An 18,065-nucleotide genomic window follows, 5' to 3' on the forward strand; every position below is an offset into this window, starting at 1 on the left:
ATTATGACTGTACGTGACAACATGCGAGAGAAGCTCATTCTCACTTTCTTGCCAGTCTTCGCCATTAAAATTGCATCTTCTCGCTAAACTATGATATTCTGATATTGTATTTTATTTAAATACATTTGATGAGTAAGTATTTGTAATTTGTAACTAAATGCTTTTTGCTGTATTTGTGCCCATCTCTGCTTATTGATCAATAGTATTTAAATAAACAATATTAGACATCGTAAATATATAAGAAGTTTGTACAATAGGAAATAAACAAGCAATATTCCACGAGTAGTCGTGCGATGTGGCTGTATAACAGCACAGCTGTGATTCAACCATAGGCATGGAGGCACGCAGGTTGAGTGCCATAGGTAATCACAGTGTAGTGATGTGGGTTTTGGCAACCCAATCCCTGGATGTGTTATGAGTACATTGAATTTGAATGAACAAGACAGTGCTATAGGTCTTGTGTGCACCCGGATCATAGTGGTAACAGAGGAGAGGCAAATTGAAATTTACAGTAGCTTACAGGAAAAAAAATATGAAGTTATGAAACTATGCCCTTAACCAAATCAATTTGCTATGGAACAAGTAATAGATTAATAGTAATACCAAAAATTGCCCATTAATATACCCAAAATGAATTATACCTCATATTTAAACACTATTTACATAAGAGCTAGAGGCAAATTGCCAAAGGACTAGCTGAGATAATGCGGTTACATGAGCGCTGAATGGCCGCTGGGGGTCTGGAGCTCAATCACCAAAAAAGTCTAAACAAACTGTGAAATATGCACTATGTTCATATATAAGTTGCATATTTGAGGTCTAAATAACTACATTCTTGCCTAAAAAACTCTTAAAACTACAATCTGTGATACAACAGCAGTAATATTTGTAAAATTATAGTGGTTTGCTCGCTTGCCATGACACTCTCTGTGAGCAATGTTGCAAGTGGAGTGATACAAATGGTGAAATGGCTCTAGTGCTGATACTGGAGGAATATCGCATGGCTGGAAAATGCTCTCAAATCAGATTTGAGAACCAGAATGAAGTGTTGTATGCATATACAGTGGCATGAAAAAGTATGTGAACCCCTTGCAGAATCTGTGAAAATGAGAATTATTTTAATAAAATAAGAGGTATAATAAAAAATGCATGCTATTTTTTATTTAGTACTGTCCTGAGTAAGATATTTTACATAAAAGATGTTTGCATTTAGTTCACAAGACAAAACAATAGCTGAATTTATTAAAATAACCCCATTCATAAGTATGTGAACCATTGATTCTCAATACTGTGTGTGGTTACCTGATGATCCACGACTGTTTTTTTGTTTTGTCATGGTTGTTCATGAGTCTCTTGTTTGTCCTGAGCAGTTAAACTGAACTCTGTTCTTCAGAAAAATCCTCCAGGTCCTGCAGATTCATCAGTTTTCAAGCATTTTTGCATATTTGAACCCTTTCCAGCAGTGGCTGAATGATTTTGAGATTCATCTTTTTTACACTGAGGACAACTGAGGGACTCAAACACAACTATTAAAAAAGGTTCAAACATTCACTGATGCTCCAGAAGGAAACACGATGCATTAAGAGTCGGGGTGTGAAAACTTTTAAACAGGATGAAGATGTCACAATTTTTCTTATTTTGTTTAAATATCATTGTTTTTCATTTAGTACTGCCCTTTGGAAGCAACAGAAGATACTTGCATGTTTTCCGGCAGAAAAATTAAGTACAAATTTACCTTGATATTTAAATTAAAAAGTTTTCACCCCTCGGCTCTTAATGCATCGTGTTTCCTTCTGGAGCATCCGTGAATGTTTGAACCTTTTTTAATAGTTGAGTTTGAGTCCCTCAATTGTCCTCAGTGTGAAAAGATGAATCTCAAAATCATTCAGTCACTGATGTAAAGGGTTCAAATATGCAAAAATGCTTGAAAACTGATGAATCTGCAGGACCTGGAGGATTTTTCTGAAGAACAGAGCTCAGTTTAGTATTGAGAATCAATGGTTCACATACTTATGAATGGGGTTATTTTAATAAATTCAGCTATAGTTTTGTCTTGTGAACTAAATGCAAACATCTTTTATGTAAAATATCTTACTCAGGACAGTACTGAACAAAAATAACATGCATTTTTTATTATCCCTCTTATTTTATTAAAATAATTCTCATTTTCACAGATTCTGCAAGGGGTTCACATACTTTTTCATGCCACTGTATATTTATTATGCTAAAAGTCTGTTTTATCTGCTTTTTTGAGAACACTACTATAGATAATTCAAAGTTCACAGACTCAAAACCACACATTTTAAAATCAGACTGAGGCACTATAATGTTCCCAGGTAGAAATGCTGTATACTCACCCATTGTCGTTTCTGGATTGCAGCTCTGCAATGCGATTCCTAGGAAAGATTTGAGTGATTTAAAACAAAATCTTAATGAAAGATACTGAAAGTGTTTCTCAACTCCAGTATTCAGGAACATCCTACCAGAATGCTTTAAATGTCTCACAAATTAAAACACATGATTCAATTCATCAGCTTCAGGGAGACATCTAAATCATTCTGGCATCAGGGTCTTGAGGACTGGAGTTGAGTAACACTGTCATAATGCATTATCATTATTATGCATTATTATTTAAAAGAATAAGAAAAAGTCCTGGACCAATTTGTACATGACAAGTATTTTCTGGGTGCCTAGATTCAGTAAAAAAAAAAAAAAAAAAAAAAAAAAGTAAATAAATAAACTGCACACCAAACAAATTCAAAGTTCAAGATCAATTGAAAATCTTTAGTTTTTTCATATTTATAAAAGATAGATACGCTAAACCGAGTCTTTCCGGAAAAAGCAGAGATCCTGGAGGTGTGTCTGCTGTCAGTGCCGTGACTAAAGAGTCACAGGCGTGCGCAGCTTCTGCGTAGAGATCACATGCTAGCTGCGACATCATTATAAATACATAGGGAACAAAAATGTTCGTGTTGTTTACATTATACGCACTTGCATGCCGATTGCCAACAAAACACAGACATCTGATGCAGCTTTACTCACCACCAACAAAAATCTGGGACTTGTTTACAAAGCATTCATCACCGAAATACCGGGAACAAACAAACATACGTGCACAACTCCATTGCTGCCTCGGAAAAACAAACTTCATCTTCTGTTCCCTTAACGCTGGGTTCTTTGGGAAGCTGAAAACGGTAATCTTTCCCTCACAACCAAAAACACACTCCTTTGGTGACAGGAGCTGCATCTCATTTCGGAGGCTGTGTCCTCCGGAGGTCACATTTGAAGGCTGAATACTTCATCAAGGATGTCTTATTTAAGAAAACCATAATAAAATTGACTGATATTCATCGTGAGGTGTAAAATACTTTAATTTCTTTCTTACGTTGCAATCTAATGATTATTTTTCTTAAATGAGACTGCCTTGATGATGTATGTTACATTCAAACTTTAACCTCTTCAGCTCTGCAGCATATTTTGAATTTTTTACAGAATTAGGCATACCAGAATTTAAAAGAGAGCCCTACTCGCATACTTTGGAATAAATAGATAAAAATGGTCTCATTTTACAGAAAACTCTCTGAATTTTAAAACATGGGTAAAATATTGCATATTTTGGATTTTATATGTTTACAATACTGTGATAAACACTAACAAAAAGTCAGATTTTATTATTTTTTTTATTACGTTTTTATTTAAGAGTCTGTAATTTAGGACATGTTTGGTCTATGTCGCTTCAGACAATCTCTTTTGATTCCACTAGGTGGCAATAAACAGGAGAAAAAAGAATTTTTTTGATAACATCTTCTAAGCAAAAGTTATTTAGCTTTAATCGAAAGGAGGCGTTAGACTCTCCAAGTGTACTTTTACAGTCACCATTTTTGATTTCTGAAACCAGTAGGCATACCTGAACTTAAAAGACAGCCCTACCCACATACTTTGGAATAAATTGATAAAAATGGTCTTATTTTACAGAAAACTCTCAGAAGTTTAACACAAGTGCAAGATAATAAAAGCACGCAATAATTCGCTAAAAACGCCATCCAAAATCCCAAACCAACTTCCAATCAAATCCATCATCTGCACCCGTTTGATGCGCGATTCGTGTTCTTTAGTCCCGCCTCCTCAACTTTGGAAAGGAAAAACTCGGGCTCTGAATGGTCTAGAAGCTTGATCGATGTGTCTATGGAGAGGGGGGGTCGTCAGCTTTCATGACATAGGACGCACTGCGTGATGACGTCATTGCAAGTCGACAGAAATCAAAGAGAGTCAAATACTTGTCATAAATGTTTTACGCTGCATCGCGTGTTTTGATCTGCGCATCTGAGACATATTATAGTGCCGTTTAGCCATGCATGCTCACAGACACACGAGAATGGTCTCATTTTGAAGAAAACAACCTAAAGTAAAAGCTGATATAGGATATTTTAGGCTAGTATGTGAGCACAGATGTAGTTATCAGCGCAGAAATGATGCATAAGTTTGCTTGTTCACAGGAGTCATTTCAGTTTTCGTGATTCTTTTGAAAATTATTCTTTGTTATGTCACTATAATGTATAAGATCTGTGAAATAAAGTACACAGTAACATTCCTGAGAGTGAGAGCTTTCATTTGATGTGTGACTTGTCTAGGTTTGGTGAGTTTGTGTGCTAGAAATATGAAATATGAACATTATTCATCTGATTTTCTCAAGGGGGCGTTGTTGCGGAAGAACAAATTTAGACCTTATTATTTTCTTTTATGTAAAATTAATGCAAGAAAGCAGAGGTTCTACGCTTTCAAAAAATACCATGTATGACTAGTTTTGTGCTTCACAGTTTATAGATTTTTAAAAAATAATATCATGACCCCCCCGCGGACCCACCGGTGGGTCCTAGGGTGTGGCCAGTGCTCATTAACCTGTGGAGGGTAATACACTTAACACCAGTACAATACACCAGTAATACACTTAGTAGCGTCTACACTGTCGGAATTCTAATAGAGAAGAAGAAGAAGAGAGCTAGTTCAAGATGAGCATTTATTGTTAAAATATATAAGTTGTTTTTTGTTTGTTTGTTTTAGAAAATGAGTGATGGTTTCTCTAGATAAGACCCTTATTCCTCGTCTGGGATCGTGTAGAACATTTTGAAGCTGCAATGAAACTGTAATTTTGACCTTCAACTGTTTGGAGGCCATTGAAGTCCATTATAAGGAGAATAATCCTGGAATGTTTTCATCAAAAACTTTAATTTCTTTTCGACCGAAGAAAGAAAGACATGAACATCTTGGATGACATGGGGGTGAGTAAATTATCAGGAAATTTTAATTTGAAAGTGAACTAATCCTTTAAATCAGATTCATACTCACTTGTATCTCTTGACAATGAAGACACACAGTAATCCAACAAAAATTGCAGCTCCAAGCCCAGAGATGGCTGGTATGAGGATGTGGTTGAGAGTTGCTTGTTCTGATAAAAACAAAAATCACTTAATTGTTTAAAATCATTACTAAGATACACAAAAGTGTTTTAATGTTATACCTTTCACATTGATATGCTCTGTGGCTTGCATTTCACCCCGGACACTCCCGTGGTACTTGACAGTGCATGTGATAGAGTTGAGATTATCATCTTTTGTTGGGATGAAGGTAAGGAGAGATTCTGCCTCCCATTTTCCATGACCAATGTCCTTATAGCTCATGACTGTTTTTCCAGAGTGGCTCCAGCTGAGAATGGGCTGATGGGACGGACAGGTGTGCCGGACAGAGCATCTGAAGACTGTGGGTTCACCCTCTTGCACAAACGCCTCAGACTGCAGCACAGGTTTTGATGCTTGCTCTACATATATTTTTTTGAATGATAAAACACATATTTCACATAGTAAATAAAAGCAAAAATGAGCTTGCTTAAATATAAACGCTTTATTTTATTTTTTTTTACCCTATTTAGAAATTGTAATTGCAGGTTAACAGCTCAAAGCACACTTACCAATCATATTAATTGTCACACAGTTATCCTCAAAGGAGTACTTGTCTTTTTCAGATGTCTCTAATTCCACTCTGAAACAATACGGGCCGTTGTCATGGTTTTTGATTTCATCAATCTCCAAGGAGCAGTTTAAAGCACCCAGTGACCCAATCGGTTTTGTACGACCCTTGAAATTCTCTAGAACTTTTGTAGGATCATTGTGATAGATGAAATCCTTCTTGTCCTTCATGTGCCACATGGCTTTAATACGACTGGAGGGCTGTTGATGAGCAGGGTATTTGAATGAACAGGGCAACACGACACAAGATGAGACCAGAGCCTCCATTTCAGACTCTACCTTCACCTTCCAAACATCTCCAAGCACGACAGCACCAATCACTGCAAAATCATAATCATAATAATAATAATAATAATAATAATAATAATAATAAAAATATCAGTAAATGTATATTCATTCATTCATTCAAAATGTATATTCATTCATTTGTACATTTATTCAAATAATGTATGGAAATAATGCTTTAAAATCATACCCTGAAGCCAGCAGAGAAGAACTCGTGCCCGTGTACCCATGCTGGACTGACTCTAGAAACTGAAGAGGCAAAAACACAGCAATTGATCAAAAATGTTACTGATTACTTTGTGCATACAACAATCTTTATCTAGGGCACTGGATAGGCTTGAATCATAGTATTCATATATATAGTATGCATCATATTGGTGCAAGTAGAATAAGTAGACAAGATTGTTGGACAATGATATTTGTTGCATAATAGCTCAATGATTCAATGAATACTTGAAGCAAATACAAAGAGAATATGATATTTCATAAGTCAGAGAGTCAAGACAGAAGAGAAGCATGTACAAATCCAACATCATTCTAAGCTAGCATTTGCCCGTGCTTACTAGGTCACAAGCAAAAGTGGACAAAAAGAAAGAGTTAAAGTGAGATATGGGGCTCGCTTAGGAGGTCAAGCGTGATATTCTTTTTTTTTTTAAATTTATTTATTTAATTTTTTATATTGAGGTTAATGCTATGGAACCTTGTTTCTGCCACAGAATAAAAAAAAAAAAAAAGGTAAGTGCGGCTTTTTTTATTTTTTGGAGTTGACTTCCCATTGGCTGTATTCTAGTCTATGTTAATAAACCTTTGTGTGGAATAACTATTATCTCCTTCTTCGTCTGCTTCCCTGCAACTCACCGTAACAATGGAAGCCCATTTCCGCCACATAAGAAAAAATAAAAAGTAGGAATTATGATTTACTTGGGGTGTGACGAGATCTCGTGTCACGAGATCTCGTGAGACTAATATGTGACGAGATTTCTCGTCGAGGCGAAAAGTAGTCTCGTGATGTTGCCATGACAGAGTGTTAGGATGATTAGGAAAGAATATGCCACCGCTTTGTTTACATTACGCCTCCACTATCGTTTTGCTTTGTATTTAAACAAAAAACATTTAATTCAGTTGGATAACAGTCGCCGCCGCTCTATATTTACAGAGTTACGCGCGATCGCTGAAAGTGAAAGTAAACGCGCGCGCGCATTCAAACGCGATTTCAATACCCCGCATTTTGAAAGCGGCTCCCTGATGAATACAGATATCTCTCAATATGAAAGCTATTTTAGGCTGGGCAGTGTAGTTGTAACCATCTCTTAGCTCTGTATCAAAGAAAAAGTTGGTCTTATTTGCACTTTGAATATTGAGAGAGTGCGATTATGGTTGCACTTAATGTAAAGTGTTACCATAAAAATAAGATTAAGAGAAAACTGTCATTTAAGCACAAACAGTAAGGTTTCATTTGTTAACATTAGTTAATGCTCTGTGAACTATCATGAACTAACAATGAATGACTATTTCATTAACTAACATAAACAAAGATTAATAAATACTGTAGCACATATATTGCTTATTGTTAGTTGATGTTGGTTAATACATTAATGTTAATAAATGAGACCTTATTGTAAAGTGTTACCATTTTTATTTATACTGTTTTTATTTCTATGATCAGTTTGTGGAAAGGAGTTCAGTTAGGAGGTCAAAGGTTGTAGAAGCTCATAAATCATGTAAAGTAAGGTCTGAAGAGACTGAAATCATACAGAAGAGAAGTCAGTCAGTTGAGTTAGTGGCAAAACCTTTTACAGTACTTGAGTATTGTTGTCTTTTACTGCATATGATAATTCATACTCAGAAAGTAGAACTGAAATACTCAAATACACCTGTAGAATATTTTTCTAGTCATGTATTTCGCCATTGAGGATTTCTTAAAAATAGTGTGTAAAAATCTTGTCTCGTCTCGTGAACTCAATCTCGAGTCTCGTCTCGTGAGATACCTGTCTCGTCACACCCCTATGATTTACTAAATCAAAAGTATGATTTATTAAGTCGAAATTATGAATTTAATAAATAAGTCAAAATAAGTTGAAATTATGACTATTGATTATGACCAAATCAAAATTTTGACATACTATGTCAGAATTATGAGATTAAAAAGTCAAAATTATGGCTTTAAAAGTCAAATTTATGACTTTCTGCTCATTGATCGTCAGGTCAATGAGCAGCAAGTCATAATTTCGACTTTATAACTTTATTTTAATTTTGCCTTTATGACTTTATTTATGACTTTGTTAAAATGTCATAATTTCGACTTTTTATCTCATAATTATGACTTTTAAAGTCATAATTTTGACTTTTTATTTTTTTCTTATGTTGCAGAAATGGGCAATTGCGAGAAAAAAGTCAGAATTGTCAGATAAAAACTCGCTCTTGCCTTTTTTTTTATTCTGTGCTGGAAACAAGGTTCCATACTTCATAACTCACAATTGTTTGTGAGAGTTTATACCTCAGAATTCTGAGAAAAGAAATCAGAATTGTGAGTTATAAAGTCAGAATTGCAAGAGAAAAGTCAGAATTCTGACTTAATGTCTTGCAATTCTGACTTTATATCTTGCAATTGTGAGAAAAAAAGTCAGAATTGCAAGATATAAACTTGCAATAGTGAGGAAAATTAAATTATCTTTTAAATTGTTTTATTCCGTTGAGGAAACAAGCTTCCATATAATACATTTCAGGTCTCTAGAAATATGCAAGTGAGTAAATTATACTTTAAGAGTGAAAGGACCTTTACAACTGCAAAATAAAAATAAAATAATATATATATATATATATATATATATATATATATATATATATATATATATATATATATATATATATAAAAATGTGATATATGCATATAATGAGAATCACACACTAGAAAATACATCTTGCAATAATCAGTAAGCAATCAAATATGATATAAATAATGGAAATTAACTTATAACTGTATATTTTTTGTATTTTCTCATTCTTCTCGTAATTGTTTTAGATAGAAATATTATCACTATACTTATATTCAGGAATATTTTTTTTATTCATTGTATCATGATGATAATAATTACATAAAAAAGAAAAGGAGCCTACCTTATTTTTCAGAGTGTGACTGGTGTGCCTTTACTGACTGACTGACTGAATTCTAATGCAAACCAGAGATATAAACTGCCTAAAAAAACAACAGGAAGTATAATTTGCCCCACAGTTTTCTGAGAATTCAAATTTATTTAATTTATCATGTTCTCATGCATCCCTTGAGGACAGTGAGCATCAAAGTGAAGGTCAGAGTAGAATTAATGTTTATGACTTGATCAAAAACAAACAGCGACATGATTCATGAATATTTAGGTGGGTTCACCAACTGAGAAGAATTCTATTCTTAGGGAATCCAGCTCCTTTGCTAGACCTCCCTTCAGAAGATATCAATTTTATCAGGTATCTAAAACCAGTCAACACTGAATTTTCTCTGGCATCCAAAACCAATCATGTTAAGTCCTCTAGCAGTCCAAGAGACAGAGAAACAGCAGGAATCAGGAGATGAAGTGGTAAAAATGAGAAGACTTTGTCCGACTAGTTTTCTTACACAATGAAAAATTACTGCTTCACAACATTGTCTTGTGATGTTAAAAACAATTTAAAAGGGAGAGAACTAGCCTAAGAAATTATATATATATATATATATATATATATATATATATATATATATATAAAGTACAATACAGAATTACTCTGTTTTTGCTCTTGAAGCTGCACGCTCATAGGCTTGCTATTAAGTAGGCTATGGAAGCCTCAAGAGGCCATGGATTATAATTATTTTTCTTTCTCATGATCTTGAGATAACAAAAGTTGTTTTCTCGTTATCACAACTTAATCTTCAAGTATAGTCAACTGCGGCAACAGGTGGCAGTGTAGAACTAGGGTTGGGCCTATAGACGACGCCATCATCCATTGTCGATGGCTGACAGACATCACAATGTTGAGCCGGCATCGTGATGCCCCCACTTTCAAATTATTTATTTATTTATTTTTATTAGGTAATACATAATGAAGTTGTTCCCGATTATAAAATTTCATTCAAAACAGTTCCATTAACAAAATTTAAACAGTAAACATTGTGCAAAAAAACAGCAAACAAATTATATTTTATATTTTATAAATTCATATTTTCAAATGGCGGACCACAGTCTGCATCCGGACCCCATCATGTTTCCATCCGGATCGCGAGACAGAATGGTAGCACCAGTTTATTGTTTCTAGTTGAAGTGAGCAGCATATACCGGCTCCGAACCGCCATGGCACCTAGAGCTCCCGCCCTGGAGACCTCCGTACCAGTCTGCACCTCCACCCTCACCTGCCAGTAGGTCTCCAGGGCTCCCACTGTTACAGTTCCCGTCAGTTTTGGACTCCATCTCCCATAATCCTTCTCCTCAGTAATCACCCACACCTGCAAGCCATCCACTCATCACCACAGCTATACTTAAGCGCACCACTCACCTCCCTCAGTTGTCCATTCTCGTTTGCATTTGGACTCTCTTTATGCTTACCTCAAGGACCTTTGATACTCACCGTCTCCATTCCTGCGTGCTCCGTTTCCTCCTGTGACTCCGTCTATGTGTGTGTCTCCCGATCATCATCACTCATCCATTCTGATCTCCAGTTGACTACCTTCCACGATCATCATCAACACAAAGGACAGTATCAGTCTTCCCCTTATCACCATTGAAAGTCTATACCTGCTGTCAGTCCAATAAACTATCACCTATTGCATTCCTGTTTTTTCTGACTCCTCTGTCCGTAACAATAAGCCAGTTTGGAGGGTGATTTACAAACCACCGTTGAACAAGCAAACAGGTGATTTGCAGTGATGAATATTGCATGGGGCTATAGCTGTCAACACTTTTGTTTCTGTTATACTGTTAACAAATGTGCATTTTGTGGAACAAGATAAACAGTTTTTTTTATCGTTTTACAGAATGTAGATTGAGATCACTTTTTGTTTTGTTGATTTCATGAGAAATTCACTCCTAATGTGTTAGGATTGACATATTGTCAAAAACAGAACTAAATAGCAGTTGATTTAATTTTATTGTTGGACAAGCCAAACTTGCATCACAAGGAGAAACAGAATAAAGAACAATCATGGTCAAGATGTTGTACTACTTTTTAAAGCTTTCTTAAAGGCTAGGGTTGGTGTTCAATACAAGTACTTTCAACTAAAGAATGATTAGCATCAGCGTCAGTTCTGGCAGGTCACGTCAGTCAAGCTCGCATCAGCTGACTCCCAGGTGACTCACATCTACCTGTAGGGATACGACGGCTATCACAGCATCCATATATAAGCTCCTCAGTATTATCAGCAGCTATTGTATTTCTCAGGTGCTAATTACCCTCGTCCATCCCCAGCTCCTCCTCTCTTCAGTCAGGATTCGCCTTATGATTCTCCTGAATCAAACTAATTCTTGAAATATGTGTACATGTTAAATTATTGACATTAATTATATCTGCATATTGGTTCTGTTCTGTTTACCCTAAGGGAGGGATTATTGCTGCTCTCCCTGCTCTTATCCATGCTAGGCTGCATGGATGCGCAGGGAGTTCTTGCCCAGAACAGAACCATACCGCCAATACAAACTCTATGCAATTATCAATTATACTTGATGATAATGGCCCTGACAGAAATGGAGTCTTTTAAATTGGTGTTATAGTAATATCATCTGTACTGTAATTGAAAGAAAATTAATTTTTGATATGTTATCAATTTGAAGTTGTTTGTATATATGATTTTGTGATTTTGTTTTGTTAAATAAAGGTTTTTTTTTCTAAAAATCAAATCTCTACCATCAGTTAATGTTAATACCACATGCCTTGTTTTACTTTCTTTGCTGCTGAAATCTGACCAAACTACAAACTTTCCACTGATGTCTGTGAAAAAAATGAACGTGCTCTACAAGTTCGTTCATCTGTGACGCTGATTGCTCAATCCACTGCACATTTCTTGCTTATCAGCTCGCACACCACAGCTAGGCGTTACTATATTTTGTTTAATATTCCACTTAGATACATTTACTTCATAGACAGCCTTCTCTTTTATCCCCATTATACTCTCTGTTGTCTGTGTTTCAATTCAGTTCAATTCAAAGAGTGCTGTACTGACATGAGAAGTGTTGCTCCGTCTCCACTTCTCCCTGGTCACAGTACGGACAGATGCAGCTCACTCTGGGTAGCCAGTTCTGTCTGTCCCATCTCAACAGTCAGTGTGTGATTGCTCAGTCTGTAGCAATCATTCTTTTTAATTTACAGCCACTTTCACTGTACTCAGATATTCTGCTGTTGTGTAGTCTCTATTTAGGGCCAAATAACATTGAAGTGTAATTTGTTTTTCTGTTGTTTCAGTCCAATAGGTCAGGTCATTTTCTTTTTGTGCTTTTAGATTGGGCCTAATCCTGTGGATGATGTTGTCAGTGTCCTGAGGCTGGCTGTTGTTAGTTGTGTTAGTTTGTTTTTGCAGCTTCAGGACCATCTGAATCAAGGGACTTTTTTTCTGTGTTCATTTCATGGTTTTTAAGGACTTTAAAATGATTTGGGATTTGAGAATGAGTTGGGGTCACTCATTTTTAGATGTTTCCAAAATTTGATGTCTCATTTCTCAATGTGGATTAATAGAGGATATTGGCCTAATTCTGCCCTGAATGCATTGTTCGGTGTGTTCCTCTGTACTCTGTGTAGGATATTCTTACAGAGCTCGACATGCAGGGCTTCTATTGGGTTTTTGTCCCATTTCGCAAATTCATGGTTCAGGAGAGGACCCCAGATTTTTGGTATTTTAATTTGGATCGATTTTTGATAGCATAGAAGGCCCTTCTTGCTTTCTCTTTCAGTTCATTCACGGCCAAATTTAGTTTTCCAGTTGCTCTTATTTTCAGCCCGAGGTATGTGCAGCTTGTGGCATGATCAATTGTGGTCGTACCAAGGGTGAAATTGTGTCTCTTTCCCTGACATCTGGGTCTTTTCTGAAACGTTAATGCTTTACTAGTCAGAACTGATGCAAGATGTCCAGGTTCTGCTGTAGACTCTCTTCTGTTGGAGACAGCAGAACTTCACAACATGTGACCCTACAAGAGTGATTACTGATAAGCTGTCTGTCATCTGCAAAGAACCAATCACAGTTTAGAGAATAAGAAAAATCCTCCCCTGACTAACGTAACTACTTTCTACCCAAGGACCTTGACAGAAATGTAGTGGAGTAAAAAGTATGATATTTGTCTTTCAAATGTAGTGAAGTTAAAGTAATAAGTTTCCAGAAAAATGTTTTTTTTTTCCAGTTTTTCCAGGTGTCTCCGTCTTGAATAGTTTTTTGTTCATGGTTCTTATTATTCAGGAGATTCCAGTTGTCCCAGAAACTGTTTGAATGGACCGATTCTTCAATAGTTTTGAGTTGATTTACTCAAAAAAATATTTAACCCCAAAAATTAAAACTTATGTAATTCAATTGCATATAAAATTTCCATCCATTTTAATCACATAAATCCAATGTAAAAAAGTTAACTTTTACTTAAGCTTCCCCATCATGTTCAGTTGACTTGAATTAATTAAATAAAGGTTATGTTAACTGATAAACTGCAATTTAAGCTTGTGTAATACATAAAACTTACTCTTTTATTATAACTTATTCTTACTTGCTTTATATAACTACCTTAAATTAATTTATTTATATTAAATAAATGGTCAAACACATGTTACATTCATAAAAATTTATTGTCTCAATTGCTGCAGGAATAATAAGAAACATCCAATCTGACAAAAAATAGAGTTAAGACAACTGTTTACAGCAGTTTTGTGCTTTCTCCGAAACTAACACAATGGTTATGGCTCCTTGTTTGACTTTTTAGTTTAAGTCTGTGTGCCAAAAAGTTCATAGATCAACAAGGAACCAAATTTCAACATCAAGCATTATTTTCATATATTAAAGGTAACATTGGGATCTCTCTGCATAGTATGGTAGTCAGTTTGTGCTTTTGCTTGTCTGAAACTTGAAACATAACAGTAAATGGTTACATTCCTTGTAAACGTGTAAAAAACAAAACAAAAAAACAATCAGGATACTTGGGGAAAAAAGAAAAGCAATTTGAGGGATTATATTTGACTTTACATATAACAGGTTTTCTGTTATCTGTCACATTTCAGCATTTAGACATTCAGCAGCCCAAGTGTCCTACTCACAAGTTTACTTCCCGGACAAGGAATAGCACAAGGGCTAACATCTCTGTTAAAGGGTTAGTTCACCCAAAAATTAAATTTCTTTCATTAATTACTCACCCTAATTTTGCTCCAAACCCCTAAGACCTTCATTAATCTTCAGAACACAAATTAAGATATTATGCGTGTACAACCTCAGCTGCGTAGGAGACTGACATAAAAGGGAAGAAAGTCGGGTTTTTTTTTTTTTTTGCGCTCAAATAGTATTCTTGTCACTTCATAACATTAAGGTTGAGGTCAGATAGCTCACGAATAAAATATAAATCAAAAATATCAAAAATATCTTAATTTGTGTTCTGAAGATGAATGAAGGTCTTACGGGTGTGGAACGACATGAGGGTGAGTAATTAATGACAGAAATTTCATTTTTAGGTGAACTAACCCTTTAAAAATATCAGAGTTAGAGGAAGCCATAAGGTGCATTAGATGTAGTCTCTTGATTTGAGTTAGTGTCATTGGTTCATAGTGTCATCGATCATAGTCTTCAATTCAATGTTTTTTAGGTTTCAAAGTTTCTAAGTCCTTCCAGTGGATCGAAACATCTATGTGATGTCCTAAAATCTAAATTCATCAGTACCTTCTGGAAGAATTCAAAAGTGAATTTGAGACTCGGAGCATAGCTTGATTGCGTAGATCAATCCAAACAGCAAACAGCATCCAAAGGAAAAACTCCTAAGTGTTGTAGTAGTTTTAAACCCTCTGTTGCTACGCCAACATCCACTGGCTCATCCTCAGCGCTTTCTTTAAGGGTCACAAAAGGGCCCAGAGTGGTCTCAGAAATTCCTCCCTCAGTTCCTTCAGGATTGCAGTCCTAAGCAAGTAAATGAACAAATGAATAAATATATAACACCTTGTTTAGTTTCACTGAAATATTGGCAGCACACAGCATTATACTATATGTGTAGGTCATTACAAAAAAATATATACAGTACAAACCTGGAATTCTGGAAGAATTCTGGAAAACTGGAAGTGTTGTAATGTCACCACACAGACTCTTTATGACACAGTCTCATTTGAAGTGTATATCTTCGCACTGAAAAATATGACACAATATTAAAAACAGTGATTGATTATAGTTCAATCTTTGTAATTAGTTCCAAAGAACTGTAACGCAATTCACCACACCTTGTCTGCAACTGCAATGTGTGTGATATCTTTTGTCCAGAAGCTCCTTTGCTACTGAAAACTTTAATTTGATCAACAGTGTATCTGTCCAGCTGCTATGAACGTTGACAGAAGTGGCACAGTCGTTATCCGCATTAATTCCACTTTTATCTGAGAGGAAAAAAGGAAGAAGGAAGAGATGGAGGCCTACTGTAGAGGAAACTATAGTAATTTACAAAAAAAATCTAATGTAAACGTAAATAACAAAAACACTTACTTAATTTACTGTGAACAGGTTGACTGAATCTCTCCTCAAAATGTCCAAGTTTAATCTTAGAATGTTTCAGTTACTTAAACATACTGGATTCTTCTGTGATGCTTCTTCCACACACTTTATGTTTCCACAAAACTCACATATCTGAAAGTCAAAAAACAGAAAATCGACAACAATTTTACAAAGAAATGAAACGAGTAAATTTTAGTTTTAATACAAGAAATATGAAAAAATATTACACATACCATAATTGAGTTATTGTCCCACTGATGAGGTTTCTGAAATAACAAAGATGACATACACTTTATTATTATTATTTATATATTTTTAATGAAATTACGACTTGAAAAGAATTCATGTTCCCTTTCATGGACACAACTTTTAACAGGATTTTTATATTTTAGTTTATATACAAATGAATGACAAACACACTCTGTCAATGTTTTGGTATATTTCAAAACTATATTTCAAGCAAAGTAAAATGCACATCGAGATGACAAAGCAGGTATTTATATATATATATATATATATATATATATATATATATATACACACACACACACTTGTAAAAGTACACAGTCAGTTGAATACATATCTCGAAATTATCAAATTTACAAATACTTGTAAGACAATATAATATATAGATAACGTATAAGTTACAATAACGAAGTGTGTTTGAGCAACGTTTTGGCTTATTTGCAAAGCAAAACGTTAGCAAAGAACGCTGAAATGACGAATCTGTTATTTAAAAAAATAATTATAATAATAACTCGTAATATCTGAATGCGAAAATGATGCACGGTGCACCGTCAAGTCGACAGCATAACGTTATCTTAAAATGATCACAGTTAACGTTAACGTTACATATATTACTCCTTTTACAGATGAGAATACCTAAAATAAAAGTTAATAACGGTCAATTCGCTTTAGCAAAAATGCGCCTTCACGCTACAACTAAAAAAACAAGATAGAATAAACATAAAAATGGTTATTGTTTAAGTTTAAATAGTTAATAAACATATCTTACCTTGTAAAACATCCACATCTCTTCATCCAAATCCTCCTTTTCGCTGAGTCAGACAGTAGATCGCCATTGCGCCTTCAGTTGTTGTTTTTTTGAACTCAGACTTCAGTGAGCATGCGCAACACTTGCATTTGCGCCTTATGGCAACACATTAAGTATAGACCAATTTGGTGTTTGCAAACAGCGATGACGTTTTTTATGGGCGGAGCCTACCTGGTTGCAGAAAATGACAGTTGAGCAGTAGCAGTCTATGGAAGCCACGAAATAAAAGAATAAAAAAAAGTTAATTTCGAGTTTATATCTCACAATTCTGACTTTTATTTCTCGCAAACCTGAGTTTATATCTCACATTTCTTACAAAGAAAAACAGAATTGTGAGATATGCTCGTTATCCTGTAACTCGTTATACTCGTTTTCTGAATTGCAATTTATCCCGCAATTCTGACTTTTTTCCCCTCAGAATTGTGAAATAAACTCACAATTGCGAGTTATAATGGCCGAACTGGGAGTCATAAACACGCAAATGCAAGAAAAAAAGTCAGAATTGTGAAATAAAAATTTTATAGACTATGTTTAAAAGTTATCTATGTAAAATGTTATAGGTTTAAATATTATTTCATGCTGTAACTGCTATGTATGTATGTCCTCTGAACTGCATATGTGAATATTGTAATAATATGTAGACTTACTGTTTACATCAAATTCCTGCTTTAATAGTAGACTAATCCTTGCAGGTGTCATCAGTGCAGTCTGTGAAACGTCTCCATTTAGCTTCAAAGGACGTTTTCAACGATGGTTTTCTTTAAAAATGAAGACTATATTTTTTTGCATTCCGATTCCAACATCCAGAGGCACAACAAAACGTTTTTCTCTTATTCTGTGGATTTTGCACATTTTCCTCCAATTGCTACCGCTATTTTTCTGCAACCACTATGCGCGCGCAGCTGCAAGTGACGTAATTGTGACGTCTGCTCTAAAGAGGTCTATAGTTTATGTAATTTGATCAGGTTGGTCTTGTATCCATTTCATTCATGTTGTATAAAAGTAATTTGTAGTAATAATAGGTATTTTT

The 18,065-nt window shown here is 35.0% G+C and overlaps 1 protein-coding gene and 1 long non-coding RNA gene across 2 annotated transcripts; both read right to left on the bottom strand.

The window, feature by feature from the left end:
- Window positions 1-2,215: 2,215 nt before the first annotated feature.
- LOC125269731 (sialic acid-binding Ig-like lectin 14) lies at window positions 2,216-9,482 on the bottom strand. The gene is made up of 6 exons (XM_048192685.1): window positions 9,426-9,482; window positions 6,499-6,557; window positions 5,966-6,343; window positions 5,519-5,815; window positions 5,347-5,446; window positions 2,216-2,396 (listed from the first exon to the last, which is right to left on the bottom strand). The coding sequence occupies exons 2-6, from the start codon at window positions 6,536-6,538 to the stop codon at window positions 2,354-2,356; spliced, it is 858 nt and encodes a 285-aa protein (XP_048048642.1). The 5' UTR covers window positions 6,539-6,557; window positions 9,426-9,482; the 3' UTR covers window positions 2,216-2,353.
- Window positions 9,483-14,869: 5,387 nt separating this feature from the next.
- LOC125269471 lies at window positions 14,870-17,184 on the bottom strand. Its single transcript, XR_007185113.1, has 6 exons — window positions 16,997-17,184; window positions 16,215-16,247; window positions 15,973-16,113; window positions 15,717-15,866; window positions 15,528-15,624; window positions 14,870-15,402 (listed from the first exon to the last, which is right to left on the bottom strand). It is a non-coding gene; the product is annotated as an uncharacterized LOC125269471 (long non-coding RNA).
- Between the last annotated feature and the right edge of the window lie 881 nt (window positions 17,185-18,065).

This window comes from Megalobrama amblycephala, linkage group LG6 (genome assembly GCF_018812025.1).
Source record: "Megalobrama amblycephala isolate DHTTF-2021 linkage group LG6, ASM1881202v1, whole genome shotgun sequence".
Taxonomy (NCBI): domain Eukaryota; kingdom Metazoa; phylum Chordata; class Actinopteri; order Cypriniformes; family Xenocyprididae; genus Megalobrama; species Megalobrama amblycephala.

Coding starts and splice junctions, on each gene's coding strand:
- LOC125269731 (XM_048192685.1), bottom strand. CDS start 6,538: ATGGGTACACGGGCACGAGTTCTTCTCTGCTGGCTTCAGG. Junction 6,344..6,498: donor TCTTCTCTGCTGGCTTCAGG/GTATGATTTTAA, acceptor ATGATTTTGCAG/TGATTGGTGCTGTCGTGCTT. Junction 5,447..5,518: donor AGAGCATATCAATGTGAAAG/GTATAACATTAA, acceptor TGTTTTTATCAG/AACAAGCAACTCTCAACCAC.